The sequence below is a fragment of the Hippichthys cyanospilos genome, chromosome 21 (genome assembly GCF_059441005.1).
Source record: "Hippichthys cyanospilos isolate Australia breed blue-spotted pipefish chromosome 21, RoL_Hcya_1.0, whole genome shotgun sequence".
NCBI classification, from domain to species: domain Eukaryota; kingdom Metazoa; phylum Chordata; class Actinopteri; order Syngnathiformes; family Syngnathidae; genus Hippichthys; species Hippichthys cyanospilos.
The window spans coordinates 855,862-882,500 of record NC_142389.1 but is presented as its reverse complement, the minus strand read 5'-3'; the positions used below and the strand labels follow the sequence as shown (position 1 = coordinate 882,500).

Here is a 26,639-nt window from a genome sequence, read left to right as displayed (position 1 = left end):
TGAATTCATCGAACGTGCATAACTGTACTTGACACAAATTTGCAAAAGACGGCGTTGCTTGCAAGATGGCGGTGGGGGGGGGATTTACCCAATGTTGAAAGCGAGGGGTTGCGAAAAGTTGAAGCCACCGCTAGAAGGCGCAGACGAGGCAGGGGGGGCCGCCGCCCCCGCTCCAAAGTTGAAAACCCCCGTACTGTTGGTGGACGCAAACGCGTTGGCTCCCCCGAACTGAAAGCCTCCACCTAAAAGAGCAAAAAAGTCTTCAAAGCGCCCTGTAAGTGAAAGGGGCCGCCGGGATCGGGGCCCACCTTGCGCGGAGTTGGCGGCGGCACCAAAGGCGGGGGTGGAGTTGGCCTGCTGGCCGAAGGCGGGCGCGGCGGCCGGCTTGGCGCCGAACGCGGGGGTCTGCGAAGCGGGCGAAGGGAAGGGCGAGCCGAAAGACGAGCCGAAGGCCGGCGCCTGATTGGCCCCGAACTCTGTGACGTTAGAGGAGCTGACGAGGAAGGGGTTGGAAGCTGCGGGAGGACAGGAAATGATGTCAGAGGAGTCGGACGCTCATTCGAAAGCTTATAGCGATATTCATTGGCCGATAATATCGATATCGGGGGTGTGCTCATATAGATGTCAATGCAGTGCAGCTTCTCAAAAAAATAAACAGTTTCGCTAGTATATCAAAATGTTTCCTGTTTTGTCAGTCGTTCATATACATTCCAAAGAAAATGTTTTTTTGTTAAACATTGTTCAATATATCACCATATGTGTCGCAATGCACCACAAAGATTTCCAAAGTCAAGGACCGGGGGCCAGATCGGGCTCGCCACATCATTTCGCCGAGCAAACTTGCCAGCCGCTCAGTTTGTGAACATACCCAAAACCGCAAAACAGACAAAATTGCCCCCCCCCACCCCGATTTTTTGAGTACGGTAGTTGAATGGGCTTAACTCAGAGGAGCAGTTACAAACCTGCAGATGGGGTGGCAGATGGCGCCGATGCTCCAAAGTTGATGGAGGGCGGCGCAGGGGACGCGGCGGCGGCGCCGAAGATGAAGGGTTGCGTTGGTTGAGGCGGGGCCGAGTTGACGGGGGCAGCCGACGGGGTGTCCTGGCTCTGCCCGAAGACGAAGGCTTTGGCGGGCGGCGCGTCGCTGGCTGCCGGGGCGGCGGCTTGACCAAACAGGAAAGTGCTGGGAGTTGCGGCGGGGGCGGGGGCGGGGGCGGGCGGGAGCGGCTGGGAGCTGCCGCTGCCAAAGAGGCCGGTGCTCGAGGTGGACGAGGCGCCGCTGGTCGTGGTGGCGTTGCTTCCCATGAAGAAGAATGGCATCTTGGGAGCGTCAGAAGCTGCAGACAGCAAAAGAACGATCGAGTTTTCGCTACATTTTGAGTGCGTCCACATCAACGACAAGAAAAACGACACGTTTTATGACAAACTCAAGAGATGTGTCTATATAGTCACATTTTCCTGCCAAACACGCATACAATCTTTGTCCTCTACAACAAGGCCGATTCTTGCATTACTGACGCTGACTTATAGTATATCAGTATGTGTTTTACACAGCCCCCAAGTGGCCAGAAACAGGAGATGAATGAATTAGGAAAAGGTGACCTCTTTTTAATGCATACGAGTCAAAGTCCAGTCCTCGAGGGCCGGTATCGTGCATGTTTTTGACGCATCACTCTCAAACGCACCTCATATAAATGATGAAGATCATTTTCAAGCTCCTACAGAGTTTGCTAATAAGTAAGTCATTAAAATCAGGTGTTTTAGGGAAAAACCTGCAGGATACCGGCACTCGAGGACCAAGGGATGACACCTGTGTTTTTATTATGGTTATGTTTATACAAAGTGTAATATTATAAGGCAGGGATAGGTAGTAGTACCCGAGTCCTGACTTGGACTCAAGTCCGGGTTCGACATGTTCCCCGCCCACCCCCGGACTTGACTCAGACTCCTTGGTAATTAACTCACGCATTTCTTGGACTCAGGTATTGGACTTGAACATTTTTCTACTGACTCGATTGTGTCCAACTTATTAATCCTGAAATTGAATGTCAGGTTTGCCAAAAGGCAGCTTCTAAAATGGCTTTACCATACATTTGAGAACATTGAAAAACCCAGCAGATTGTGTTTGGAGACAATTTTGGACACACAGGGCACTACGTTGACGTTCGACACTGGACATTTGATACTGGATTGACTGAATGCCATTTGCAGTCATTTCACTGGTGAAAGAATTTGCAATATGAGTGTTCTGTCTCGTGGAATGAATTCAAAGGCAACGCTTCAATGTTCAGATAGTTTTGACTTTTTTTTGTTTTACTGTGTGTTAGTGCTGTGCTTTGTAAAGCGCCTTGGATTTCGTGAAAGGCGCTATATAAATGTAAGCATTATTATTTTATATGTTACTGTCACGCCATTGTTGTTTGTGTGTATGTGTACAACTATATACCTGCAGCACTTTGTCCAAAAACAAAAGTGGAATTTGCAGATTTTGATATCGACGCGTCACTCTTATCAGCTGTATTTCCAAAAGCAAAAGCAGGTGGCGCCGGTTGCTGCTGATCCGCCGGAGCACTTGGCTTGCTGAAGGAAAAGCCCACCGACACGGTAGGGGCAGGGGCAGGGCCAGGGGCAGGGTCGGCCTCCTTACTGGTGCCGCCGAAGAGGAAGGGCGAAGGAGCAGAGGTGGCGGATAACTCCTTCTTCTCCTCCTCCGGTTTCCCGAAGGCGAACGCGGGGGCGGCAGGCTTCTTGTCGGCGGAAAGTGATCCAAAGTTGGGCCCACCGGGCGGCGCAGAAGAGGCAAGGGTCGGCGTCCCAAATGCGGAGCTGGCGGTGGTTGCGGTGGTGTCGGTCAGCACGCTGCTGCCGCCGCTCTTCTCTGAAGAAGAAGCGGGCGTCGTTACAGCAAGAGAGGACGACGTGGTTGCGATATCTGCCGTTTTTTCCTGGGGCTTCGAAAGTCCAAAGCTGAAGGACGTTTTCAAGGAGCTGCTACTTTCTGTGCTGGATGACCCTGCCCCCAATGAGACGCCGCCGCTGGATCCGAACTTGAAGCCGGCTCCGGCCGCTTGCTCTTCTGGCTTTTTATCATCGCCGGGAGCGATCCCGAATTTAAAGCCCTCTGACGAGGTGCTGAACTTGAAACCCAGTGAGTTATTGGTATCTTTCGAAGGGGTTTCTGTCGAGGGGTTTCCGAACGGGATTCCAAACTTGAATCCTCCCGACGAGGAGGAGGGGACTGATTCCGACGTGGCCACGCCAAATTTGAACGCTCCAGGTGCAGACTGCAAGCTGCTGTTGGATGTGCCAAAGGTGATACTTCCAGAAGTCGAGGTAGAAGAAGATCCTTAAGATGAAAAGGTACAAGAAAAAAGAGTAAGTCTCTGCAACAATCAACGATGACCCCTACACTTGAGGTCTCCTTGTTACCTTGGGCCTGCGTTCCAGGTTTGTCTGCCTGACAAGCCACGCACTTGATGTCGGCAGCCTTGTTCGACAGCAGACAAGTGTCACAGTCCCAGGAGTTCTCTGGCTTCTTGAACTTGTCTCCAAAGCCGAACGACGGCGTGCTGACAGGTACAGGGGAAGCCCCTGTAAAGAAAAATACATATCTGTCATATTTTGGCCCATTTTGGGGCACGCGACCAATCCTCCATCAATGAAAATGTTGAATGTTCACCGTTATGTGCTCAGGCCAAAAAAATGAATGTATTAGTCTGGCATCGCCTGCTGCAATCTTGGTGCGGTTGTGAGGTCTGATTCCTTGGTGGTTTACCAATCTACATTTCAGATGTTCCGTTTTCAGGCTTTCCTTGAAGGCCCCTTGTTTCACGGTCAAAGTAACTAACTATTGAATACAGTAGTTTGTGAATTGACACGGACTCATGATTGTCTACACGCAAGGTGCACTGTGTTGATGATTTTGGTCCCCTCAGTTTTAAATATTTTAAAACGTATATCTTGTGAGATCTAATAACAATTACAAAATCCTTATTGCCTTAAAATGACATTAAGCTCAGGGAGTGAATATTAAAAGAATTTTCTTGAGCAACCGTCCTCCAAATTCAAAAACATTTCGCACTGTTAAGAATTTCATGTAAGGTGCACACCTGGTTTGGGGGTCGTGTCGGCAGTGTTGTTTTGTACCAAACCGACGTCGGAGTCCGACGAGCCCTCCGTTTTCTTGAACTTATCTCGAAATCCAGCAAACGGTGTTGTGGGGGAGGCGGCGGCAGGGCTGGCGGGGGTCTTGACGGCGGAAAAAGGTGACGGCCGAGAGGACGAGGCTTTGAGCCCCGTGCCAGGCTTTGCAGTCTCGCAGGCTACACACTTGACAGCTTCGGGCTTGTTGAAGACCAGGCACGTGTCGCATTCCCAAGTCGTCATCGATTTGGAGAAGGGCGAGCTGACAGCTGTGCTGTTTGTGATGCTCTTGGGCTCCATGAGTGGTGCGGCGGCTGTTTTATTGTCATTGGTCGCAGCACCGGGTTGCGGGGCCATGCAGCACACGCATTTTGTATCCGACGGCTTGTTTTGCACCAAGCAGGTATTACAGCTCCACCCAGCTGGGGCTTTGAACAAGTCACTTAGGCCTGTAGAGGAGGATGTAGTGGATGCAATAGTAGAGGTGGTGGAGGTTTGGACAGTGGACTGCATGGAGGTCTCCGATGACTTTTGCACCGTCGTTGAGGCAAAGCCTGGAAAAGATAAACAAGTTCAAATTCAGATAATGAAAAATAACCGGAATTGTGTGTGTGTGTGTGTGTGTATGTATATATACACACACACACACACACACACACACACAAAACTACTGAACCATTTTGGTGGTTGAAAGAAAAATTAAACAAATAAATAAATAGAGTTCATAAATGGCTCTTGTTAACACTTACTGACAGTCCACATGCTTAATGTATCATACGAAATGTTCATACATACATTTTGAGAGGCTGAAAGTAAAAATATATTCATAAATGGTTTTGTTCTGACATTTTTTGGTGGGGGGGAAAAAAAAGAAAGAAAAAAGTGTGTACTATGTTTTTCACAAGCTCCCATGGGTTAAAGGACTGTAAGCTAATCAAAACAGCGACAGCTACAGATGTTCATAATTAATGTAAACGAGTACCTCGAGGGGTGTCAAACATGATTACTTAAATTGAAACTGAGTCTCAAGGATTAGTTTGCAAGTATGCTGATGCGGTCGCTCCACAACGTTGTGTGACTCAGTTCTCCTTTATCATTCCAAAAATGAGTAAAAGGAATGGGCTCATTGTAATATGATGTCAGGCCCCATCTACGGTGTAGTTAATAGATGTGGACCTGTGTTGTGAGCCAGTACATTTTACCGGGTGTTTTGAGCAGGTCAAGCACGCTGCCCTGCTTCAGTGTCTTCGCTGGTTTGAAAGGACCATCAAAGTCTTCCGTGCTTGCGTTTGTTGATACTTTTACTTGGGAAAAGAAGCACACACACCCGCATGATCAAAACCAAACTGGCCGATCTCATGCAACCCACATTATTAAATGAAAATAAAAAGTTTACCTTGTGCCGATATGGGTGTGGCCAGTTTTCCATTTGACATGGAAGGGCCAATTTTTGTTACAGGGGCACTGAATGTGAAACCAGCCTGAAAAAACAATAAGTATCAAAGGCAATTCAGTTTTTCCCCCCTCATGGTTAATTGTACTTGCTTTTTCCTGCAACTTACATCTGTACACAGTTCTACGTCATTTTTTGCTGGGCTTACATTCCGAGTCTCCCACAAATTACGATGATTATAATATATCAAGAGCAGTGCAAAATATGTACGAGAGGTGGAGGTATTGTTTTTGTCTCTTTCAAGAAGCAAAGGAGCACTTACTGTCGGGGAGAAGTTAGGAGGACTACCAGGAGTGACTTTGACAATGGGCGAGGAGAATGTAAAGGGTACACAAGGAGGTGAAGTGGGTGTCACCTAAAGAAGGAGGAAGGAGAGAAACAAGCTAGGTTTTGGGACCATATCTAAAACTTCAATGATTATGTTCCATTAAAAAAAAAAAAAAGAAAAAAAAAAAGGGGCGGACCTTATTTGTCACCACTTCCTTGATAGGGGTGATGGTAATGCTGGAGGTGGAGGAGGTAGTGACTGGGGGCATCGGGGAGGAGAAGCTGAAGGTGGGCAAGGCGGATGAGCTGATAGGAAGTGAGATGGCTGGGAGGTCTGGCAGCTCTGCTACCTAAAGATAAATCAACAGGACATCAGGACATTAATTAAAAAAAAAAAAAAATTAAAAAAAAAACAACAACAATTGGCAAATCTTCACTAGCATCCGCAGACAACACCCCCCCACTATCTGCAACTATTGCAAAACTATGCAAGATGGCATGGTGAGAAGATATCTACCTCATCATCCTCAGTGCGTTTGGACGATGGCCGTGTGGTCTTCCGTTCTCTCTTCTTCTTGCCGCCTCCGGAGCTTCTGGCGGCGGGTGTGCTGGATATAGGATAGGTGGTGCCGCCTGAGCCAATTGTGCTTTGAGAAGGGTCTAGAGAGCTTCTTTCTGGTAGTAGGGGTGATTGTCTCACAGGCTGTGGAAAACGCAAACAAGAATCAAAATTTAAGAAACGGTAATTGGCTGTAATTTAGATAGCAGAAATATCCAACCTTGTCTCTGGGCGTTCGGGTTGGCCCACCCGGGGTCAAACTGGGCCTGAAGGAGACAGCGCGGTGCGCAGAGGCGGATATGGTGGCAGGGACTACCAGCTTCTGCACTGGCGGGAGATTGGAATCCAGCTAAGGAAATACCAGTATTTATTTATTTTTAACCAGGTTGAGATTTCAAGTAACATTAACCAAAAACTGCAGCGGCAAAGTGGCAGTCCACAGCTGTGCGTGTGTGTTGTTGAAAAGTGACACAGCTGTCGCACAGCTGGCATGGCCTGCCAGTTGTTGCTACAAACACTGCCAGGCTCACATAACGAACTCTCTGTTCCCAAGCAGAAACTCACACTTGGCTACAAACAAACAAATTTGTCTGTATATATATTGGAATAAGTCAAAATGAAATAATGTACCCGTTTCTTTTTAGGCTGGAAATACGACACATCAAGATCGCTGCCATCCCTTGACTGCAAAGACAAAATATTTGTAAATAAATACATTCACAACAACAGTTCATTAAAACTCCTGAAGGGGCATGATTTTGCCGAACTAAGAGCAAGGGAAAAAAAATGGCTGACACTTTTTCAAATTACCATTGATAAGGGTGATGATACAGTTGCTGGGATCCTCTTGGCATCCTAGAGACGGGAAGAAAAAAAAATGTATGAGGCATATTTGAAAGTCAATTTGTCAATCTGTTTACTATGTATTCGTACCGCCAGAGGACTGGACATGCGCTCCAAAGATTGAAGGATGCGTCTGGCAGTGGCGCTGGTCACGCCACAGGGCTGCGCGCCGGCCGGCTTGGCTTTAATCTGCCTCCTCAGTGGGGCCTGAAAAATCACACAGGGGTTGGGGTAAATGTGACTTTGAGGGTATATGGTTTGAAAGGGTGGGGGGTTGACTGGTGACTGGCATGAGTCGAAAAGATGCTGGGGGTTGTCCACATGTTGCAACGCTAATACATCATAATGAATTGTGATTGTTTATGTAAATGAATATATCTACGCACGTAAAATTTTGTATAAGTTCTTTAATTGTCATAGATTTGATTTCTTGTTGATGTGTACTTGATGTTGCAAATTATTTCATATATGGTATGTATATATACATATGTATACATACGTGTGTGTGTGTGTGTACACAAACACACACACACACACACATAAGGGTGTTCATGACAATTCCTGTAAACAATATCCACGGCTTTGCAGGAAGCGTGGTTCCTGGGGGCTTACCTGGTACGGCGTTCCAGGTCGAGTGCGAGCGCTCCTGACCGCAGCCGCTCCACCGTATGTGGTCTTCCCGGGGTAGAAGGGGGAATCTCCTAGCTGACTGCAGTTCAGCCCTGTACTGTTCAACGTGGACTGGGTGGGTGAGGGGCATTTAAGTCGTGTTAGATACTGGTCATTGTTAGATACTGGTCATTATTATCAGAATCATTAGAGACACAGACAGATGTAAGTATTAGATGTAATTTTTTGCCTATATTTTTAGACTGGCTCCTTCTGACAGGGGCTCAGTTGAGTGAATTCCGGAAAAGACTCACATTGGCTGAAGGGCCAAAGACAGACAGGTTGAAGGCAGGCCTTTTCAGGCTTGACTGAGAGGGCTGCGGCACAGACACGGTTCTGTCCATGTCTGGTGACCAAAGCTGTGGAAGCGATGCTGTCTTAGCAGTGGGCACGTCTGAAAGATAGAACATCAGGTAGTGTCTCATTAAAAATAAATACACAAATTAAAAATCAATCAAATATTGTATTTTGTTAAATACTTCAACAAATGTAATATTTTAAATAACTTAACACAGTCATTAATGGCTGAATCGCAGGCCTCAAAAAGGCCTGACTTGTTTGATACGCTATTTTCCCCTCTAGTCCTGAACTTGAACCCACTTCCTGGTAGCGTACCTTTGTCAGAGGCGCGGGAAGAGAATCCACTGGTGGTGGAGATGTTGTCGTCCTCGTGCTGCGACAAGTTGTCCTTGTTCTCTTTGACCAGGGAGAAGCCAGTGGTGATGGGCCCAGGCGCAGAGGAGGTGGAGGGCTGCGAGAAAAGGTAGTCGGAGCTGGCAAGGGTCTGCGACGAGGATTCCAACGGCGAGAAGTGGAGATGGGAGTGGCTGAGCGGCGGCCGGGACAGCACGTACTCCTGAAAGTTGAGGGATGCCCGGCTGGTCGAGGGCTCTGCGTTGGGAAAAGCGCTTGCTCAGAATAATATTTACAAAACTCAACCAAACCGTTGAGATGGCACATGATGATGATGAAGTATTTTTTGGGGCTATGTTGCAATTAATTTGCTCCTAATTTGCAAACTGCACCGGTCCTGTCACAGTCATAAAAAGCATTGAATCGGATTTACTGCTACCCAGCAAAAACCCTGTTAAAATGTCATGTACCTTCAAATGATTACGACTGTTTTAGTGGACACTGGATTCAGTACATCAACTACAAATCAACGCTATTTTTTGTGATCAATCTCACAGATTAAAAAAAAAAACAACTAACCAGTGTTACTGGTACTAGGCTCGGGCGAGTGACGTCCATCCAGAGAAGGCGGTCCCTCCCTGCCGCCGTTGGGAGGAGGCAGCAGGCAGTTCTCAGTCACATCTGCAGCTTCTCCTTCGCCGTCACCACCTCCTCCTCCACCACCTCCTGCTTCACCTTCGGGAGCCTCTTTGTTCTTGAAGTAGTTCTGAAGCCAGGAGGGAACGATGCTTTTGACTGTGTCGGTCACTCGGCTGATCAGGCCTGATGGCTGGTGAGGGAAACATGAGTGGAAAAATCATTATTTACTAGTTGTGCACAATGACTGACACATACACACACACACACACACACACACACAATGTGCACACACAAATTAACATAAAAAAAATCTTTAAGCGGCATTTGTCAAAAATTTTCTCATATACAGGTATTTGGCAGCTCAAAATAAAAAAAAAAAACTCCCTGAGACAGTTGAGGAAAAAAAGGGACATTTAAGAAAGGAGAAACAACATATCATTGAGGTTGAAAATGGACTGCTTTGTATGACACAAAGGAGTGGATGACAGAAAAAAAGAAAAAGTAGTTTTCTATTTTATGTTTGAATATTTTGATGTTGTTTACCTCAGTTAAACATTTGTTCATCGTGATTCAAATCACTGCCTCCCATGCCACTCACCAGGCCAAGGCCCATCCATTTGAAGCATTACACACTCAATGTCACAAATATTTAAAGACAGTTTGGAACATAAGCATGGTAACTTTAAGCGGACAACAATAATGCCTCAAACTAAAATCTTCATGTTTAATGATGCAATTATCAATTAGTATCTGATTAATCTGTAGAATAATTGGTAAAATAATCTGATCCTGAATCTATTATATAGCTGCAGCTTTTACATTAACTATTATCTGGGCTATCTGCCATCCATTTTGGGTTCATGCAGCTGTGAATGTTCATGCAACAAATTGCTTCGCTTGCAGATAAGCAGATCGATCTAACGCAAACATGCAAGCACTTTCTTCCTCTTTCTGAAGCGCAAAGTCAGACGATTATTTCTGGACATCTGGCGAGACTCTGCAAATTTGCATTTATATTTTATAAACTATAACGCCTGAGTGACAGCTTGGTTATTACTCGTAGGAGCAGCGCATTGTTTTCCTGTAGAAGCAATTCCTCAAGTCTAGTAAGAAAGTGGGTCAGTCACTGTATGCATGCTTCATGAGACAAAGGCAAATGAGGCTCCTTACAAGACGCCTGCATCTTTACACCTGTTTTGCAGTGTCATTCATTGATGAGCAAATTTTGGAATGCCTTGTTGCTGCGTAAAAGTGCAGTAAAAAAAAATCCCTAAATAAATTCATAATAACAATCGCAAAACACTAGGCTCTGGACCAAAGATTTAAATTTTGGCAAGCTTTATGTCTGAAAGGTCACTTAGAGTTTACTTACCAAATGAATGAGCGCTCTAAGATTTTAACAAATGTGCTTTAGTCCATAGCTGGTGACTGTAATAAATACCACTGCTTATCAATGATAGCTTCTAGAGAATTTTATGGCATTAATGAGAATATGCGAATACTAAATATCTTATTATCTAATCATCTGATCACATACAAAACATTCACCAAAAAAAGGGCATTTCCCTCAAAAACACACTCTTGAACCCATCATGCGATTTTCAAATTTTTTGACATAATCTACAAAGGTTGAAGTGGCCGCAACAAAGCGACCTGGCATTTTGACAAGGCATATACTTGCCTACAAAATGACATTTACATAATTATCCATGACTATTTTACAATATTTGTATCGGATGACCTCAGATGATGCACGTGTATCTGGACAATGTAAACAAATGAATCACACAACATATTGGGATGCAAAGTGGCGCTAACTGCAGGAATTTGATAAATCAATCAATGCCATGACACAACAGTGCTAGATGTTAGCCTGGAGGCTAATCAGCTGATTGAGATTGACTCAACCAACTAAATTCCATTTTGGGGATTACCTTCAAACTAAAACCTATGAAAAAGAGAATGGTGCAGCCAGGACGATCCAATCGCTGTTATGTTGATAAAAACTGCCATCTGTGGCTTAAGGTAAGACGAGTTGCAATGCAACCATGTGGGGCTTTTTTAACAGCTTCCTGCGCAATTCACGCCGGCTAACGCTAGCCAAACCCCCCACCCACGAAGCTCCCCCCGCCGCACAACTTCTACAAAATTTACGCCAAAAAGCCAACGACAAGCTTTTTTAACAAGGCCATGTAAAGATTTCTTACTACTAAAGAAGACTATTTGAAGAATACAAACACGTAAATCCACACTCAATGCAACAAGGCGATTTACAACAATGCGCCTGCTCGCTGGCTGGCTAGGTGTTAGCTTCGCTCCCGCGATAGCGACTTTGCTTAGCTATTTTTCCGCTAAAGACTCAAATAAGCCCGACTGACGCGAGTGTTGTCGGCATTCCATCGCGGCTGCGTGACTTCATCCGCTCGGGGCAAGTCAACGCGCTGACACGGGAGCTGTCCAAAAAGTGCGTTCGTTATCGCAGTTAAGCAACTAAAGCTAGCTCGCTAATGTGTTAGCATCCACTAGCAGGCTAAGAAGCGCGTGGAGGCCACGAGAAGGCCGCAAAATGTCTCGCTCAACTTTAAGCAAAAACACTGGCAAGAGAGCTCGCTGGCCTGGTCGTCATCACCGTCCACTCGGTTCGAGGCTTCTACCCGCAGACTTAGAGGGGGTTTACCTCCTTGCTCTTGGCGTAAGGTTTTGAGGCGACGTGATATCTCCTGCTTCTGATTTTCCCTCCACCCGTGGCCGCCATGGCTCTTGCGTCGAAGAGTGTGTCCAGTTGCTGTTTCGGCGCCGGATAGCTGTCATCCAGCACGGCGGCTAATGCCGCAAGGGATTTTGGTAAATGTAGTCGAATCCCCAAAGCTAAAACAAAGCGCTTGTGCTGAACAACTACCTGTGTATAAAAACAAAAAAAATACTGGTTAATGTATTAGTACTGATTCATACTTGTACTTGAATAAATTTTACAATAATACAAACTCATAGATAGATAGATAGATAGATAGATAGATAGATAGATAGATAGATAGATAGATAGATAGATAGATAGATAGATAGATAGATAGATAGATAGATAGATAGATAGATGGATAAACTTCCACGATTTTGTTTATTTATATATTTTGTAAAATGAATGGAATGGGGTGTTTTCTAAGCAAAACAAAGATGCAATGGAGAAGTTACAGACGGAGGTGTGGCTACAACGGAAGCACTTGGCGATACATTTTAATCAATCTGTCATACGAGTGTGTATGGCGTTAATGTAGGTCGCTTTTTTTCAAAAATGATGCATCAATTAATGAAAACACCCATTAAAATAAAAAAGAAAACATTGAAAACGGAACTTGTCAAGGACATATTTGATCAAATGATGAGGGAAACATTTAGGGGGGTTCAATTGTACTATTGGTGACGATTGAATTGCTAAAATCTACAACGTGGTCTACAAATAGGAGGCTCACCTTAATTTTATACTCTTAGTTCATTTTTTTGTATTGATTCTACATTCTTCTATTATGAAAGCAATGCTATAAAACCGAAAGCTTACGATTCCACACCCCTATTGGCAACTTGGTACATTCGGTATAATGACGTATTTCCGGGTGCTAGAAAAACTCCCAACGTGCAAAATGGTAACATTTGACATTGTGCGGAGTGTTTGATCTATGAAGTGGATTACAAATTTCAATTGATTTTAGACGGTACGTAAACGCGGTACGTAAACGCTGTTTCGCTAGCATCGTTCGCACCGAAGGTACATTACACTACAGTAATGAAGGTACATTACACCAAAAAAAAAAAAACGGCTTCAGCGTTATTTGCAGAAAGTCATGTAAAGTAAAATACAATTTTATATGTTGTTTAGTGCAAATGTTCCGTGTTTGTTGGGTAGTATCAAACTTATAACAATGTTTTCTTTTTTGTTTAGCGGAACCAAATGGCATCTTCCCGTATGCAGCTGTGTATCAAACACACACTTCTTGCTCCTCTCAAGACCGCGGCGTTGAGTACCTGCATTAAAGTTCATCATTGCTGTACAATCAGAAGACCTCTCCAGCCTCCAAATGTCCCTAGGACACAGACAACATCCCAACGAAGACAACACATCCGTTTTTACAGTGATTTGATTGCTGAACATCCTGAAAATAAAGACGACCCCAATCAGTTAATACACTCTAAGGATGCTATGCTGCTGAATGAAAGCTCCACATCGTTAGGTGTATAATCGTGGACCAAATATTTAAAAAACTTTTGATGGGGGTGACCATGCATCTTCTTGTCTTCAGATCTGGATGCTGCCCCCAGCTTGAATGCGCTTGAGGAGATCAGCGACAACGAGGCTGTAAGTCTCACACCTTTTCCGCCCATCCCTCCAGCATCGTCTTCTCTCAGAGATTACGTCGACCATTCGGAGACGCTCTCAAAACTAGTGCAGCTTGGTAAATAACAGAGAACAATGTGAACCATATCGTTTTGCTGTGATTATACTGACATCTCATCGGCAGGGGTGAACCTGTGGAAGCTGGAGCGGAGGCCCAACGTCGGCTCAATGCTGCTCCGTCTCGACTTCGATACGGACGTGGCTCCGAGGCTGCTCTTCCTCAAAGGCATCGGTGTGGACGAATCTCGTCTGGGCTACATCATCACGCGCAACCCCTTTGTTCTCACTGAGGATTTACAAAACCTTCAGGCTAGGTGACATAACATTTTACATTAAAAGTTGCTCCTGTTTGAGATAAGAACCTTTATCAACTTCATCACTATTTGTCCCATAACATTTGAACAAATATTAACCATTGCCGTGGACATTGAATCAGTATTGAATTAACAGTGTTTTCTCACTTCTGCGGCGAAGGGTGAACTACCTCCGGTCAAAGAAGTTCACGGCTGAGAACGTCGCATCAATGGTGTCCAGAGCTCCTTATCTTCTGAACTTCAGCGTGAAGAGGCTTGACAACCGTCTTGGTTTTTATCAGCAGCAGCTCGGCATCAATGCAGCCAACGTAAGCTTTTTCTCATCTTAAATATTGTTGTTTTAGGAAAGTGCACCATCAGCAGCTTGTCTGTGTGGTAAGAAGTTTTATTATTTGTCATTTTTGTCATTACTACAAAGCAGTGAAATGATCCAGAGGTAAACTGCAACATCACAATACAGACAGAAACAGCAACGGATGCAACAAAGACAATGTTTGTAATACGGACATATTTTTAGGTGGAAAATGAGGACAGTGTAACAGCAACATGCATTGTGTGCAAATTGGGCATTTAAAAAAAAAAATATACATATAGATTTTTTTTTCCTTGTTTAATCTACTGCTCCAGTAGCTAGGTCTAATTTTGTTGTTCAATAAAAAATAAGACGATTTGGATATACGTTTTTAGCTCCTGAGTGCATCACTGAGGTATTGGAATGGGGAGAGATCCTTAAAATCAGCTGACTCAGAGTCAGGCGTGAAAAAAAAAATGTGATAGGGACATCCTTATGAAGCTGATTGTGACACACAATGGCGTGATGATGTTTTAAACCAGATTTTTACTTTTCTAACCAGACTCGTAACATTGTCAGCCGTCTGCCCAGATTGCTGTGCGGGAGTTTGGAGCCCGTTAAAGAAAATCTCAAGGTGACACAATGACAAATTAGTACCCAAGTATTAACACAGTGACAAAAGTATACCTATATATAAATCGCCGTTCCAGATGTGCCAAATTGAGCTCGGCTTCAAAACCAACGAGATCCAACACATAGTCCTGGCTGTTCCCAAAGTCTTGACGGCCAACAAGCAGAAACTGACGCAAATATTCGACTTCCTCCACAACACCATGAATGTGCCGCATCACCTGATCGCCAAATTCCCACAGGTACAATCTTCTTCACCTGCAATCTTATAGTTTTCCCAAGTATCCATGTTGATTCTGAACCTGAACACCCTACAGGTCTTTAACACCAGGTTCCTGCGCATAAGAGAGCGCCACCTGTTCCTGCAGTACTTGGGAAGGGCAAACTATGACCCGGTTGAAACCAACTACATTTCTCTGGAGCGCTTGACGTCAGCTCCTGATGAGATTTTTTGCACCGAGGTGGCATCGGCAACGCCGGAAGATTTTTATCTGTTCCAGAAGACACTCTAAGTGGCGTAGGAGAAAATAAAACTATTAAAAACACATTGTACAAAATATTGGCATGGTGTTTTCATACAATCAATCATACTCCACTTATAGACAAATAGGCTACATTTATTCACAAGGAGGCAGGAGCACAGATTCGGACTCCTAAACTCAGAAAGGTGAGGTAAATGTGTTGACCACTTGTCTATATATTATCCATCTTGTTCATTGTCATATGTTTGTAAATGTACCGAGGAATATTCAAATATTCATCGTAATCATTAACAAGCAGAAAGTAAAATTTTACGTATTCTGAAAATAAAGTACAACGTCATTGTGCGCATGCGCATCTTTTTTAGCCATTTCTTGCCCATAGTGCAACGCGGTCCGTCCCACAGCTAACTCAACATGGCGTCGAGGGCACCAGGTAAAAATATCACTTCCGATTAAATTAAGTGTCTTTTCTTCACCAATGGGCATTGTTGATTCGGGCAAACGGGCTTGTTTTAAATTTACTCTTGATTTAGCTATTGTTTACATAGAACGCGTTATTATACTTATTTGACTCAGGTTCGTCCTCTATTTTGTTTGTCCTCCTTGCTAGCTGATGCTAATGGCTAACGCTAACTAGTCTGCCTAATGTGCTGCTAACATCTGGTTACTATTGACCGTATCTTTATTTTTAAGGGTCCTTTTTGATATTTAAAGTTTGCTTCACGCTATATTTGACGATATATTCGAGTACTGGTCGTGTAAAAGTCTAAGCTGTGTTATGCTGACTTTAAACAAAGATTGATTAAAAACCATATTGGGTTTAATTAATATTCCCTTTAGCGTTATGTGGTACTCTAATAAATTGTGGGGGGTTTTTTTCCCCTACAGTGGCTTCAGGCAGGCTTCTGTCCCGTCTACACAAATGGTACTACAACATGAGTGGCTTCAACAAGATTGGTAAGTCCCAAAAAAGGAAGACTGAGCCTAAAAAGCATTCAGAAGTTTCATATGGGTGTCCTCGTGTCAGGTCTGATGCGCGACGACACGATATACGAGGACAGCGACGTGAAGGAGGCCCTGCGAAGACTCCCGGAGAACGTCTACAATGACCGCACGTTCCGCCTTAAGAGAGCATTGGATCTTTCAATGAAGCAGCAGATCCTGCCCAAGGACCAGTGGACTAAATACGAGGAGGTACAGAAATATATATATATTTTCTCCTCACACGCAACTTATCGTGGCTTTTTGTCTGTTTAGGATGTGCAATACCTGACACCGTATCTGGATGAGGTGATCCGCGAAAGGAAAGAAAGAGAGGAATGGATGAAGAAATGAATGAAAGCAGGAGAGCTGAGACAGTTAATGCTTGCATGAATATCCTTGGTGTCGTATATTTAAAATGAAGTCAAAGCATATATAGTTATTAAAATGTACATTTTGAAACAAGGCCAGTTGTTCACTTGGTTGAACTCAGCTTTAATGACGCGGAAATTATTACAATTAGTTGGGAAATCGAGGCCTCGGAGAAAAACGATTACAGTGTATAGTAGGACTGACTGTAATCTCATAAAAAGTTTTTATTTGTTTCAGTTTCTAGAGTTTCAACAATTTTGAATAGAAAACCAACAATTGATTTTGTAGGATTACTACTACTAAAATAAGTTTGACCGCATTGTTTTAATTTACTTTTTGTCTTGATATACAAGAATAGAAAAAAAAATCCCCACCACAAATGATAATTTCTTTCAAGATTATTCTATAAAAAAATCTCATTTATTGTAATTTTACCACTTTTTTTCAAATAAAAATAACATTTTGCTCTTGGAAAAAGTCCTTTTTTTTTCCCCAAAAAATTTCAATTCAAAAGTTTTTTTCACAAAGATTTTCCCTAAATATTTTTTGAATGCTACCTAAAGTTTTTTTTTTTTTACAAACTTTTATTTTTATTTACTGTACTTTATTTTAAAAAGGGGAGACATTTATAGTGGTGTAATTCCACTTTTTGTCACTAGATGGTAAGAGTCAATCCCCAAATATTTGTGAGATGTCTATCAAGGAAGTATGTAAAAGTAGTTTCATTTGGACGTACTCTGCTGTTTTCTGGTATCATCACTTTTTAGTGATTTTTCTTCTGAGCTAAATAAAAGTTCTAAAAATAAATGAAGCTTTTAAAACCCTTTTTAATGGGTGGCAGTTAGTTTCTCGAGAATATCGGTGCTGCAATTAAAACATGTATAGAAATGTATTTTTTAAAAATATAGTTTAAATAGCAGTTCCGCAAATAATAATCACCCCCCCCCCCCCAAAAAAAAAAAAAAAAAACTCTGCATTTGCAGCTAGCGCATGAGAATTTTTTACAGGTACGAAACGAGCAGAGCGCTTAATTGTTCTTTTGCGAACGTCTATCGTTGATTTCGCTGATGGTCTCTATGAAGTTGCCCAAGATGTCGTTAAAGGACTTCAGCATGGTCACCCCCAGCTCGTTGTTGGTCTCGTGAACGTCAGGATCGAAGGCTCCCATGAGGGGGGTGCGCAGCTCCACGTCCCCCCTGCCCGCTCCCGCCAGGATCCCCCGCAGCTGCCGGTCGACCTCCCGAAAGAGCGCCCCGTCGTACCGCGGCAGGGTCGCGTCGTCCAGCGGGTACGCGGCGTCCTCCGGGTAGCACTCGCGAGGGACGGGGATCTCCACGTAGCCGAGCTCGGGGAAGCCCGCCGCCAGCGCGCCCACCAGCCTCCGCAGGGCCGGCGCGCTCAGGGGGTTGCCCAGAAGCTTGAGCTCTTCCAGCGCCCGGCAGGGGGACAGCGCCTCCGCCAGGGCGGCCCCGTCCTCCACGCCGCACTCCTCCAGGACCAGGCCGACCAGCGAGGCCGAGCAGCGTCCCAGCAGCTTGACGAACGGGGCGGCCAGCTCGTCCAGCACCGGGTGGCCGCTCAGGTCCAGGCGCCGCAGGTACTCGCTGTGAAGGCTGTTGGCCAGGTAGATCATGTCCGCGCGGCTCAGTCGGCAGTTGGCCAGCTCCAAGCTCTCCAGCGGCGTCTGGAGCGGGCTAACGCACGAGAGAGCAAATAGAGTAACGGACCGTTCATTTTCCAAACACACCCCCAGCCTAGAAAAATCTGAGAATAGGAAAAATAAGTAGCTTTGTCTTTGTGTATTAAAATATTAGCTTTAGCATTTTAATGAAAAAGCAAAGTCCGACAGCTTTTTTCCCCAAACAAAGAGTTTTTATATTCATTTTCTGAACACACCCCAACCTAGAAAAGCATCTGAAACCAGGAAAAATAAGTAGCGTCGTCTTCATATCTATTATAAGCGTTTGTAATGAACATTTTAATCAAACATTCCTACAGCTTCCAAACAAATAGTTTTTTCTATTTTCTACACACACCCCCAACCTAGGGGAAAAAACTGAGAATGGGGAAAAATACGTAGCGTTGTCTTTAAGACAAAGCAAAGTAAAATGTTTCCGACTTGGGTCTCACCTAAGCAGTTTCCTCAGGTGCCCGGTGAGCGTGGAGAACCCCAATGAGAGCTCAGTCAGGCCGGTGACTTTGGCCAGCAGGTTCCCGAGAACGGCCATGAGCTGTTGCTCGTCGGCCCCCAACCTCCTGACGTCCAGCGCCCCCGTGGGCAGCGTCAGGGACCGCAGCTTGGGGAAGTCCACCTTGGAGAGCAGCACCTCCAGGTGCGGGGCCTCCAGAGGGACGTTGTGCACCACCTCCAGCTTGCTCATGCCCTCGGGCCGGGCCAGTCTCAGGACGTAGAAGAGCTGCTTGAGGGCCAGCGAATCGGCCCGGAAGGTGACCAGGCGCAGCTTGAGGGGCGAGTGGCGCGCCAGGATCAGGGCCCGCGTCACCAGCTCGTAGTTGCGGCCGGTGACGAAGCCGTTGACGCGCACGTCCACGCCGACGCCCGACGCCTCGTTCCCCTGCGCTGCCGCCGCCGCCGTCTCGTAGCACAGCTGGCTCAGCAGCCCCGTGCGGGCCCAGCGGCCCAGGGTGCTCCCGCACGGGCACGCCTGCCGCTCCACGTCCCTCAAGGACGTCAGGTCCACCACGCGTAGCCGTTTGGCGTACGTGTTCGATGGGGACAGCGCGTAGTCCTGTGGGAAACGGGAACCCTTTGATTTATTTTGGTATTGTCTCACGAACTAAAGGGTGAATAGTGAGCTGAGTCGCGCAATCAAATTCTTTAAAAAATGCTATTTGATGCCACAGCGTTGGAGTCTTGAAGAGTAAAAAACAATCTTTTGCAAAAGAGGGAGACAGCACCGAGGCCTTCCGCTGATCTCGGTCCCCCCTCTTTGTTTTATTATACGGTTTCACAGTAATACGATATAAGAATTGTTGATGTTTTGTGTGTGTGTGTGTGTGAGTGTGTACGTGCCAATAGATATGCAAGCAATGTGTTATGTATACAATTATTCCATCATTTTTCTCCTGTTTATCAAAAATACATCCCTGATAATGTCACCTTTCATCATACATACTATATAGACTTTCACCATTAAAATTCACCATTTTGTCCATTTTTTTTTTATATTTAAAACTTTTTCTCAAACTACCTAGTGACAACAACGTCATGCTTTCGACATACACTGAACATGCCAGCATTTTCATTTTTATATTTTTCCCATAACATCCACACACTCCGACTGTTAGAATAGTGCACCAACACAACAGTAGGGTTTTCCCTCAGGTGGCGAGTAAGCGAGCAGTTCAAACTCAAAATCAATTCTCCATAGCGTCTTCTTCTGTCTACCCATTTACCAGGAGATTGCCCCCTGGTGGTAGGGGGTGCGACAAGACATACGGGACAATGTGCTGCCTGGCACTGTCTCATAGTAAAGGATCCCCGCCACTTTGATATATATGCTGTATATATATATGGGATAAAATAGTGTTGATTGTAATCAAGAAGTTACCTTCAGTCCGGTACAAAGTGCAGTGAGACAGAGCCGGCACGTGCGCGAGGTCAGGTCGTCGGGGCAGTCGAGGGTCGGGCCCAGCAGGTCCCCCAGGTGCATGCGGTCCAGCGGCCAGGCGCGCACCAGCGCTCGCAGCAGCTCGGCGCGCTCGTGCAAGTAGCAGGCCTTGAAGAGCTGCGGGTACGCCGGAAAAGACACGCCGTCTAAATTCCGCTGGGCGTTGGGACCGCTCCGCGCGAAGGCCTCGGCTGACAGAAAGCGCAGCGACTTCATGCTTCCGAGAGAGCGTTTGTTTTGCTTTGGTGCGGGTTCGCGCGTTAGAAGGAGGAAGGTGACGGGTGTTGCGGGGTTATTTATAGGAGCAGCTGTCACTCGTCCTTTGTCGGTCACAGGGTCCGTTGCTGTCCTGACCCACTTTTCGCAGGTCGTTTTGGACAGAATCTTACAACAACCTGAGACTGGTATAGAAATCTGATCTTTCGCTGATAAATAGTTGCAATATTATACGAGCCGTCCTATTTTTCGGGGAAAAGTTAATATATGGCGATCCCTTCTATCTCAGTGTGATATATGCATAGAAATGATGTTTGGCACATTGGCCACTTATTTTGCATGAAATATGAGTTTTATGGTACCGATCTATCTAACCAGGAAGCAACACGGCTCGTTTGCTCTTACCGTGTCACGCCGTCTTACAGCTAAGCGTCGGGCCGCGCAGCACGCGTCCATCCATCATCCCGAGCGCTCGCCCAAACCAGGCTCACGGCCGATTAATACTACTCTAATGTCGTGAATATCAAGGCCAAAAACAGGCCTTTACTGGCATTAAAATACAAAAGTGCCAAAAAACTTAACTCGCGTTCCTTATATCAAATCAGGCCTCTGGGAACCCAGTATTCATAACAATATTTGCACTCGCAGGTGAATCATTTACGCCTGTCGTCGATTGTCCGGCTGCTTGCTCCTATACACACTTTTTCCCACTTCAGCATTTCTCCGGTACAACGTTGTAGCTAGTAAATGAAAGCTTGTCTGTTTGCTTGGACAACTCGGTGCAAAATCTCTCCTCCACTGCTCCGGAACCGAAACCAAACTAAAAGACGTGGATCACCGTGGTCACCGTGTATTTTCTCAGCACAGGCGATTGGAGGAGTTGCGAACAGCAAAACAATACTACATTTTGATATTTTTCCCCCCATTTCTGGGTGAGGTAAACATAAAAAGATGTGTGTGACAAGTTAATTGTCCATTGATGTCCCGACATGAAAAAAAAAAAGGCTTGGACACATTTTTTCTGACATTTTACTGAAGTACTAGCAAACTCTGCTTAGGTACTCCAATTTTTACAATTATTTATTTTTGCGAATCGGTGGTCCCAACTTTTTTTTTTGTAAACAAAATTACAACGTGACTGTACAAATCCGTAAATGTGAGTCCCTGTCGGTTATAATGGCGGCTGCACTAGACGCACTCCTTGACAGCGAGGGCGGGCGTGGGTCCGATGTGCGTCCATATGTAACCTTTCTGCGGCCGCACGGGGACGGTGGGGAAGGGCGCGCTCCGCGACTTGAAGTACTCCGACGGCGCGTGGCACACAAAGTCCAGGTACTCCATCTTCCTGGGCAGGTCCTCCTCCGGACCTCAAAAACCAAAAACAAACCAAAAAATAAGCTATCCGCCTTCACCATACTGAGTCAGGGCATGAATAGAACTCAAAACGTGATGCAAAATTGAATAAGTGTACACACGCGGCTGTAATCGCATTCAAACCTAGTCTAAATAAAGTTCAGCAGGGGATATTGGTCCGTAATGAGGGGGGCGGGGGGCTCACCCAAAATGTAAGTGCCGGCGTCGAAGTTGTCTTTAGGGCTAGCTTGCGTGGGAATGAGCCAGGTGAGCGCGGCGCTCTTCTCGCAGTACTGGTCCTGAACGAAGCCTCGTATCTGGGCGTAGTACGCTTTCCCGTCCTCCTCGTCCGTCACCTTGATGACATCGCCGATCTGGTAGTACACGCCCTGACAGGACAGCGCATGGCTGAGAAAAGAAAAAGTCCAACCCAAAGCCAGGAGCGGGAGGAAGGCGGTCCGAGTACCTTATAAAACACGGACTCGGCCGTGATGATTGTGGAGACGGATTCGGGCGCTTTGATTGGCTGAGGAGAGGAGATGACGATTCATGACGTGGGAGGGAAATAGTACGCACTAAAGCAACGGGCGAGTGTCTCGCTTACGTTCTTGAGTTTAAAAATGTGTCTCCTGCCCTTGCCTTTGGTGGACACCTTCTTCTCGGAAGCGGGGGCTTTGTACTTGGTGCTCCTCAGGCGTGCTGAGCGCCTGTGGATCTCCTGTTTCGACTGGGAAAAAAAAGAATCTATTCAGTTGCGAACTGCAGCTTTTTTTATATTATATATTATATTAATTATTATGCCATCAACACAGACTGCGATTTAGAAACAAGCGTAGCACTAACATAATTTCAACACACTTGTATTGTTAGAAAAAATGTGAGGAAATGATCATTCCCGTCAGCAAAGTGTTTTTTACAGCCTTAGAATGTATAATAACTGTAAATGAATGAAGAGGGCTATTTTTAGAATTTCATCTATCGCGGGTTATTTTGTGAACATAATCCCCGCGATAAACGAGGGACCACTGGATCTTCCTTATCGCCTTCTTTCCATACTCATCTTTCCTTCCACATTGAGGTGGAATATGTATTTGAAGATGATCTATGTGCTTCATTTTCTAAAGATTATCCTCACAAGGGTCGCAGGCTTGCTGGTGTCTATCCCAACGGTTGCCGGCAATCGCAGGGCACACGGAAACAAACAAATATTCACGCAGGCGAACACACCTAAGGACAATTTAGTTATGTCCAATTCACCCACGCGGGTTCGGGGAGAAGATGCAAACTCCACACAGGAAAGCTGATTCCAACGCGGGTCCCATGAACTGTGAGGGGAACGTGCTACCCACTGCTTCACCGAGCCGCCTTGTGCGGAATATATATTTATAGACGTGTATGGTTTTATGCGGTTTCATTGCGATGTACCCAAATTTGCCTCGTTTACCTGTTTGCCTCCACCATTGCTGGGCTGAGTGCTGGACGAGGCGGAAGCTCCCGACGGGCCGACCCCGCCGCCGCCGCCACCGCCGCCGCCACCAGAACCGGTGCCGCTCTTCACCGAACAATTATTGCACAAGATTTCTCCCTGGTTCCCTTTCTTCCACATGGACGACGAGTTGGTCTTGCAGACGGCGCAGCATGGCTTCAGGCCCAGCGGCATTTTTAAAACAACGAATGAAAAAATGATTTTGCTATCTGATTTTCATCCGTAAACGCGATGATGAGACGCCATATGCAAAGGCACCGCAAAATGCAGGACTGTATGTGGAATTAGATTATTTGTTTCCGTAAAACAATCCTCTACAATGTTTATTTATGTTTGGGCGGAAAGAAAGCAACTTCTTCTTCGTTGCTGGTTTCTTCTACGTGATTTAATGACTGGTTTGCTGCCCCCTGTCTATATGGTGCTTTATTGTGACAGCAAAAATGCAATTTATCGTTTGAGTTTTATTAATTATTTACTCAGCCTGTATTCATCGCTAAATATTTTTTGACTCTTCGATTGTATTCTGTTTTGTTCTAATTTTCGAATTTATTTATTTATTTGATTATTTATTTATTTATTTATTGTCTTTCTGTTTGTTTAAAAACAATTGCTTTGTTTCTAGACAAACTTACAATCATTTGATGGTGTTTTAACGATACATCTTTTCAATCGCATCAATTTGTTAGTATAGGACAGAAATACAAATGTATTTCTGGAAGTATTTTGGGAGTTCAGTTGCCCACTCGATTAGGATGTCTAAATATCCCACAGGGTTTAGAATGTCTAGAATTAGTTATAGATGTAACATTTGAAAATAAATGAAAAACCAAAAACGAGCTCCTGCTTTGCTAGTTGCAGGATTTGCGGTGGTTCCAACAGGAGGCGCTTGAGGACTATAATGACCGCTGGAGGGCAGCGAAGAAGAGCGTCACCATTCAAAACAATACAGTACTTTGAAAGAAGTTGTTTTTGCTCTCCCATGCGAAGATGTCTCAGAGTAGTCCCGACAAAGACGACCAAGCGTCGGGCAGTAAGAAGGGCCTTTCGCTTCCCATTTCCCGAGTTCGCTTGATCATGAAGAGCTCCCCGGACGTGTCCAATATTAACCAGGAGGCCCTTTTTCTCACCACCAAGGCAACGGTAATTAAATGCTAACTTTAGCTTTTTGGCTAGCCCAAAATTTCAAAACCGTTTCCTAACTTTAATTGAGCCAGGACGCGAGTTTGACCCAGGATGAGTTCACTGTATTCCACCACAGAGTGAGATAATTATTATGTCATTTAAAAAAAAGAAAAAAACTGTACACATTTATAACTCTGTCCTACAATGGCAACAGGCTCTCCATACACGTGTTAATTCCGGTTTCTGCTATCTAGTGGTGCTGCAAGAAACTGCAACAAAGTAGTGCTTGTAAAATATATTTGTGATTGATTGATTACAGTGCTGTGCATTTTGTTTTGTTTTTTCTTCAAGGAGATGTTTGTTCAACACTTGGCACTGTCGTCGTTCAACAATGGCCAAGGAAAGGAAAGTAACAGTTTGTCCTACAGTGACCTGGCGAATGCTGCAGAGGAGGTGGAAACCTTCCAGTTTCTCACAGGTGACTCCCACAGTCGACACACGGAGCTTCTAGAAAGACTGGAAAATGCTCATCTGACATGCACTCTGCCGACGGCTTTAGCCTGAAGTAGGCATACTTTGTACAAGTCATAAATGTAGAAAGTGTTAAGGGAGTAACTCTCAAATGGGGAAACGAGCACCTCTGGGGATTTTACCATTCGTTTCTGTAGGTATCAACGAATATGATTTAATGCTTTGGAATGCCTCAAAAGGAACAGTAAATCCCCCTTCTCAAATGAAGAGCAAATGAATTGAAACATGAGCTAACCTAGTGCTAAATTATGTTATAGGGACTCCTTTGCTAAAGTTGTTTTACTAAGTATAAACATTGTCATTTTTGACAATTTTCTGGCAGACAAGACGGAAGTAAAATGAATGTTTTTACATGATCTGTTTTCTGGATTTGCTGAACGAAATACGCCAAGAGGTACTTCTACAAATGAAGTTCAAATGTTTATTAAATCTGACATTGACATTGACAGGGGTTACATCACTGAAAAAAGTTGTGAGTTACAGCTTTAAAGCACAGATGCGAGTTGAATTCAAATTTCAATTGTAATATGCAATAAAAGAAACATACTTCGATCTGCTGCGAGAACTGCGAGAGTCTCAAAACCTGCTTGAAAAATTATTTTATACGAATATGGTCAAACAACCTTTAACACTACTTTCCCCTGAAATATTAATGTCAATTATATACAAAAGCCCGGAGAATTAAATATTTTTGTTTTCCAGTTTCGCATACTCAAGAGAATTGGCTTGTGAATCATTGATGTCATGGAATAATTGCAGTCATGTTGACAATCATGCTCTTTATATTGACTACAAAAAGAAAGTAAGTCTTTGGAACCACTTTTAGCAAGGCTTTTGTTTTTTCCCCTGCAGATATCCTCCCGAAGAAGATCCTTGCCCGCGACTACCTCAAGTCTTTAGCCCAGATGAAAGAAGAGGACGACGAAGAAGCCAACTTGTAAACCAAATCATGTCAGGGACAGAACTTTTGACTTCCTTTAAAGGACCGGTGGGAATCTTGTTGACTTGGGAAAACTCAGTGATGGTGCCTTCAAAGCCCACAAAAAGCTAGCTGTCCGGGAAATAGAATAGCTAGCATGGCCGTGTTATATTATGGCCTTTCAAATGTTCGTAGCGTGGCTGTTAAAGGAAACGTAATCTTGCCCTCTTTTTTTTAGAAAAGTCGTGTCAAGCCGGATCTGAAATACTTGAACTTTTTTGTTTGTTTGGACTATTTTTCCACATTTTATAAGTACGACATGTACATTGTTGCTGATTAAATCTGAATCATTTCACTAACTAGTTTTAGACCAGCGTGAGAGTCTCAATCGTGTGTCAAAATCGTTTGTACTGGAATCTGAAAGCAACAATTCAGAACTTTTCATTTTTTTTGATTATGGTGGCGCCATAATAACAAGCGGTAGTGATGAGTAATACGATGTGTGAGGAAAGTCCATTTTTGAATGAAAATATTTGATGAGGGCCGAACGTCCGTTGGCGTTGCTATAACTTCATTACGCAGAAGATGTTCAAGCAAGAACAAGTTGACGATAGCTTAAACCAAGCAGTGATAAAGACATCAACGTGATGCGGTTTTTCCTCGCATATAAAATGGCTTACAATTGAACTGAATCGAAAGAGTTCGTTTTTGAACAG

At 44.7% G+C, this 26,639-nt stretch overlaps 6 protein-coding genes across 9 annotated transcripts in view; 3 read left to right on the top strand and 3 right to left on the bottom strand.

Moving 5' to 3' along the window:
- Positions 1-12,025, bottom strand: part of nup153 (nucleoporin 153) — a 13,542-nt gene extending 1,517 nt beyond the window's left edge. Inside the window, exons 1-20 of the mRNA XM_088404690.1 lie at positions 11,884-12,025; positions 9,147-9,396; positions 8,550-8,825; positions 8,189-8,328; positions 7,878-8,006; positions 7,356-7,472; positions 7,233-7,277; positions 7,053-7,106; positions 6,643-6,771; positions 6,381-6,566; positions 6,061-6,213; positions 5,859-5,951; positions 5,540-5,624; positions 5,346-5,447; positions 4,110-4,697; positions 3,430-3,591; positions 2,447-3,346; positions 963-1,337; positions 309-515; positions 89-242 (exon numbers count right to left, since the gene is read on the bottom strand). Of these exons, the coding sequence (XP_088260816.1) occupies positions 89-242; positions 309-515; positions 963-1,337; positions 2,447-3,346; positions 3,430-3,591; positions 4,110-4,697; positions 5,346-5,447; positions 5,540-5,624; positions 5,859-5,951; positions 6,061-6,213; positions 6,381-6,566; positions 6,643-6,771; positions 7,053-7,106; positions 7,233-7,277; positions 7,356-7,472; positions 7,878-8,006; positions 8,189-8,328; positions 8,550-8,825; positions 9,147-9,396; positions 11,884-11,961 (4,223 nt within the window). The 5' untranslated portion in view covers positions 11,962-12,025. The remainder of the gene's footprint in view (positions 1-88; positions 243-308; positions 516-962; positions 1,338-2,446; positions 3,347-3,429; positions 3,592-4,109; positions 4,698-5,345; positions 5,448-5,539; positions 5,625-5,858; positions 5,952-6,060; positions 6,214-6,380; positions 6,567-6,642; positions 6,772-7,052; positions 7,107-7,232; positions 7,278-7,355; positions 7,473-7,877; positions 8,007-8,188; positions 8,329-8,549; positions 8,826-9,146; positions 9,397-11,883) is intronic.
- A 778-nt stretch (positions 12,026-12,803) lies between these two features.
- On the top strand, positions 12,804-15,386 carry mterf3 (mitochondrial transcription termination factor 3). Of its 3 annotated transcripts, none has more exons than XM_088404694.1 (8): positions 12,804-12,926; positions 13,141-13,429; positions 13,499-13,651; positions 13,718-13,907; positions 14,068-14,215; positions 14,762-14,833; positions 14,910-15,071; positions 15,147-15,386. In XM_088404694.1, the coding sequence occupies exons 2-8, from the start codon at positions 13,150-13,152 to the stop codon at positions 15,339-15,341; spliced, it is 1,200 nt and encodes a 399-aa protein (XP_088260820.1). In that variant the 5' UTR covers positions 12,804-12,926; positions 13,141-13,149; the 3' UTR covers positions 15,342-15,386. The 3 variants fall into 3 exon arrangements, with proteins under 3 accessions (XP_088260820.1, XP_088260818.1, XP_088260817.1); XM_088404692.1 differs by having other exon boundaries at positions 12,805-12,913; XM_088404691.1 differs by having other exon boundaries at positions 12,846-12,990.
- Positions 15,387-15,669: 283 nt separating this feature from the next.
- Positions 15,670-16,758, top strand: uqcrb (ubiquinol-cytochrome c reductase binding protein). Its single transcript, XM_088404954.1, has 4 exons — positions 15,670-15,744; positions 16,200-16,268; positions 16,339-16,505; positions 16,569-16,758. The coding sequence occupies exons 1-4, from the start codon at positions 15,726-15,728 to the stop codon at positions 16,644-16,646; spliced, it is 333 nt and encodes a 110-aa protein (XP_088261080.1). The 5' UTR covers positions 15,670-15,725; the 3' UTR covers positions 16,647-16,758.
- A 933-nt stretch (positions 16,759-17,691) lies between these two features.
- lrrc14b (leucine rich repeat containing 14B) lies at positions 17,692-20,512 on the bottom strand. The gene is made up of 3 exons (XM_088405338.1): positions 20,237-20,512; positions 18,795-19,414; positions 17,692-18,358 (listed from the first exon to the last, which is right to left on the bottom strand). The coding sequence occupies exons 1-3, from the start codon at positions 20,510-20,512 to the stop codon at positions 17,692-17,694; spliced, it is 1,563 nt and encodes a 520-aa protein (XP_088261464.1).
- A 997-nt stretch (positions 20,513-21,509) lies between these two features.
- On the bottom strand, positions 21,510-23,736 carry gatad1 (GATA zinc finger domain containing 1). Its single transcript, XM_088404835.1, has 5 exons — positions 23,310-23,736; positions 22,470-22,592; positions 22,332-22,391; positions 22,071-22,254; positions 21,510-21,879 (listed from the first exon to the last, which is right to left on the bottom strand). Exons 1-5 carry the CDS (start codon positions 23,523-23,525, stop codon positions 21,701-21,703), a joined length of 762 nt encoding a protein of 253 aa, XP_088260961.1. The 5' UTR covers positions 23,526-23,736; the 3' UTR covers positions 21,510-21,700.
- Positions 23,737-24,277: 541 nt separating this feature from the next.
- Positions 24,278-26,282, top strand: chrac1 (chromatin accessibility complex subunit 1). 2 transcript variants are annotated; one of them, XM_088404839.1, is made up of 3 exons: positions 24,278-24,491; positions 24,828-24,951; positions 25,857-26,282. In XM_088404839.1, the coding sequence occupies exons 1-3, from the start codon at positions 24,339-24,341 to the stop codon at positions 25,943-25,945; spliced, it is 366 nt and encodes a 121-aa protein (XP_088260965.1). In that variant the 5' UTR covers positions 24,278-24,338; the 3' UTR covers positions 25,946-26,282. The 2 variants fall into 2 exon arrangements, with proteins under 2 accessions (XP_088260965.1, XP_088260964.1); XM_088404838.1 differs by having other exon boundaries at positions 24,283-24,491; positions 24,825-24,951.
- The last annotated feature ends 357 nt before the right edge of the window (positions 26,283-26,639 follow it).

Coding starts and splice junctions, on each gene's coding strand:
- mterf3 (XM_088404691.1), top strand. Junction 13,430..13,498: donor TGAAAGCTCCACATCGTTAG/GTGTATAATCGT, acceptor TCTTGTCTTCAG/ATCTGGATGCTGCCCCCAGC. Junction 13,652..13,717: donor CTCAAAACTAGTGCAGCTTG/GTAAATAACAGA, acceptor TCTCATCGGCAG/GGGTGAACCTGTGGAAGCTG.
- uqcrb (XM_088404954.1), top strand. Junction 16,269..16,338: donor GAGTGGCTTCAACAAGATTG/GTAAGTCCCAAA, acceptor TCCTCGTGTCAG/GTCTGATGCGCGACGACACG. Junction 16,506..16,568: donor AGTGGACTAAATACGAGGAG/GTACAGAAATAT, acceptor TTGTCTGTTTAG/GATGTGCAATACCTGACACC.
- lrrc14b (XM_088405338.1), bottom strand. CDS start 20,512: ATGAAGTCGCTGCGCTTTCTGTCAGCCGAGGCCTTCGCGCGGAGCGGT. Junction 19,415..20,236: donor CACTTTGTACCGGACTGAAG/GTAACTTCTTGA, acceptor CGTTTCCCACAG/GACTACGCGCTGTCCCCATC. Junction 18,359..18,794: donor CACCTGAGGAAACTGCTTAG/GTGAGACCCAAG, acceptor CTCGTGCGTTAG/CCCGCTCCAGACGCCGCTGG.
- gatad1 (XM_088404835.1), bottom strand. CDS start 23,525: ATGCCGCTGGGCCTGAAGCCATGCTGCGCCGTCTGCAAGACCAACTCG. Junction 22,593..23,309: donor GCAATGGTGGAGGCAAACAG/GTAAACGAGGCA, acceptor TTTTTTTCCCAG/TCGAAACAGGAGATCCACAG. Junction 22,255..22,331: donor CCGAGTCCGTGTTTTATAAG/GTACTCGGACCG, acceptor CTGTCCTGTCAG/GGCGTGTACTACCAGATCGG.
- chrac1 (XM_088404838.1), top strand. CDS start 24,339: ATGTCTCAGAGTAGTCCCGACAAAGACGACCAAGCGTCGGGCAGTAAG. Junction 24,492..24,824: donor TTCTCACCACCAAGGCAACG/GTAATTAAATGC, acceptor TTTTTCTTCAAG/GAGATGTTTGTTCAACACTT. Junction 24,952..25,856: donor AACCTTCCAGTTTCTCACAG/GTGACTCCCACA, acceptor TTTCCCCTGCAG/ATATCCTCCCGAAGAAGATC.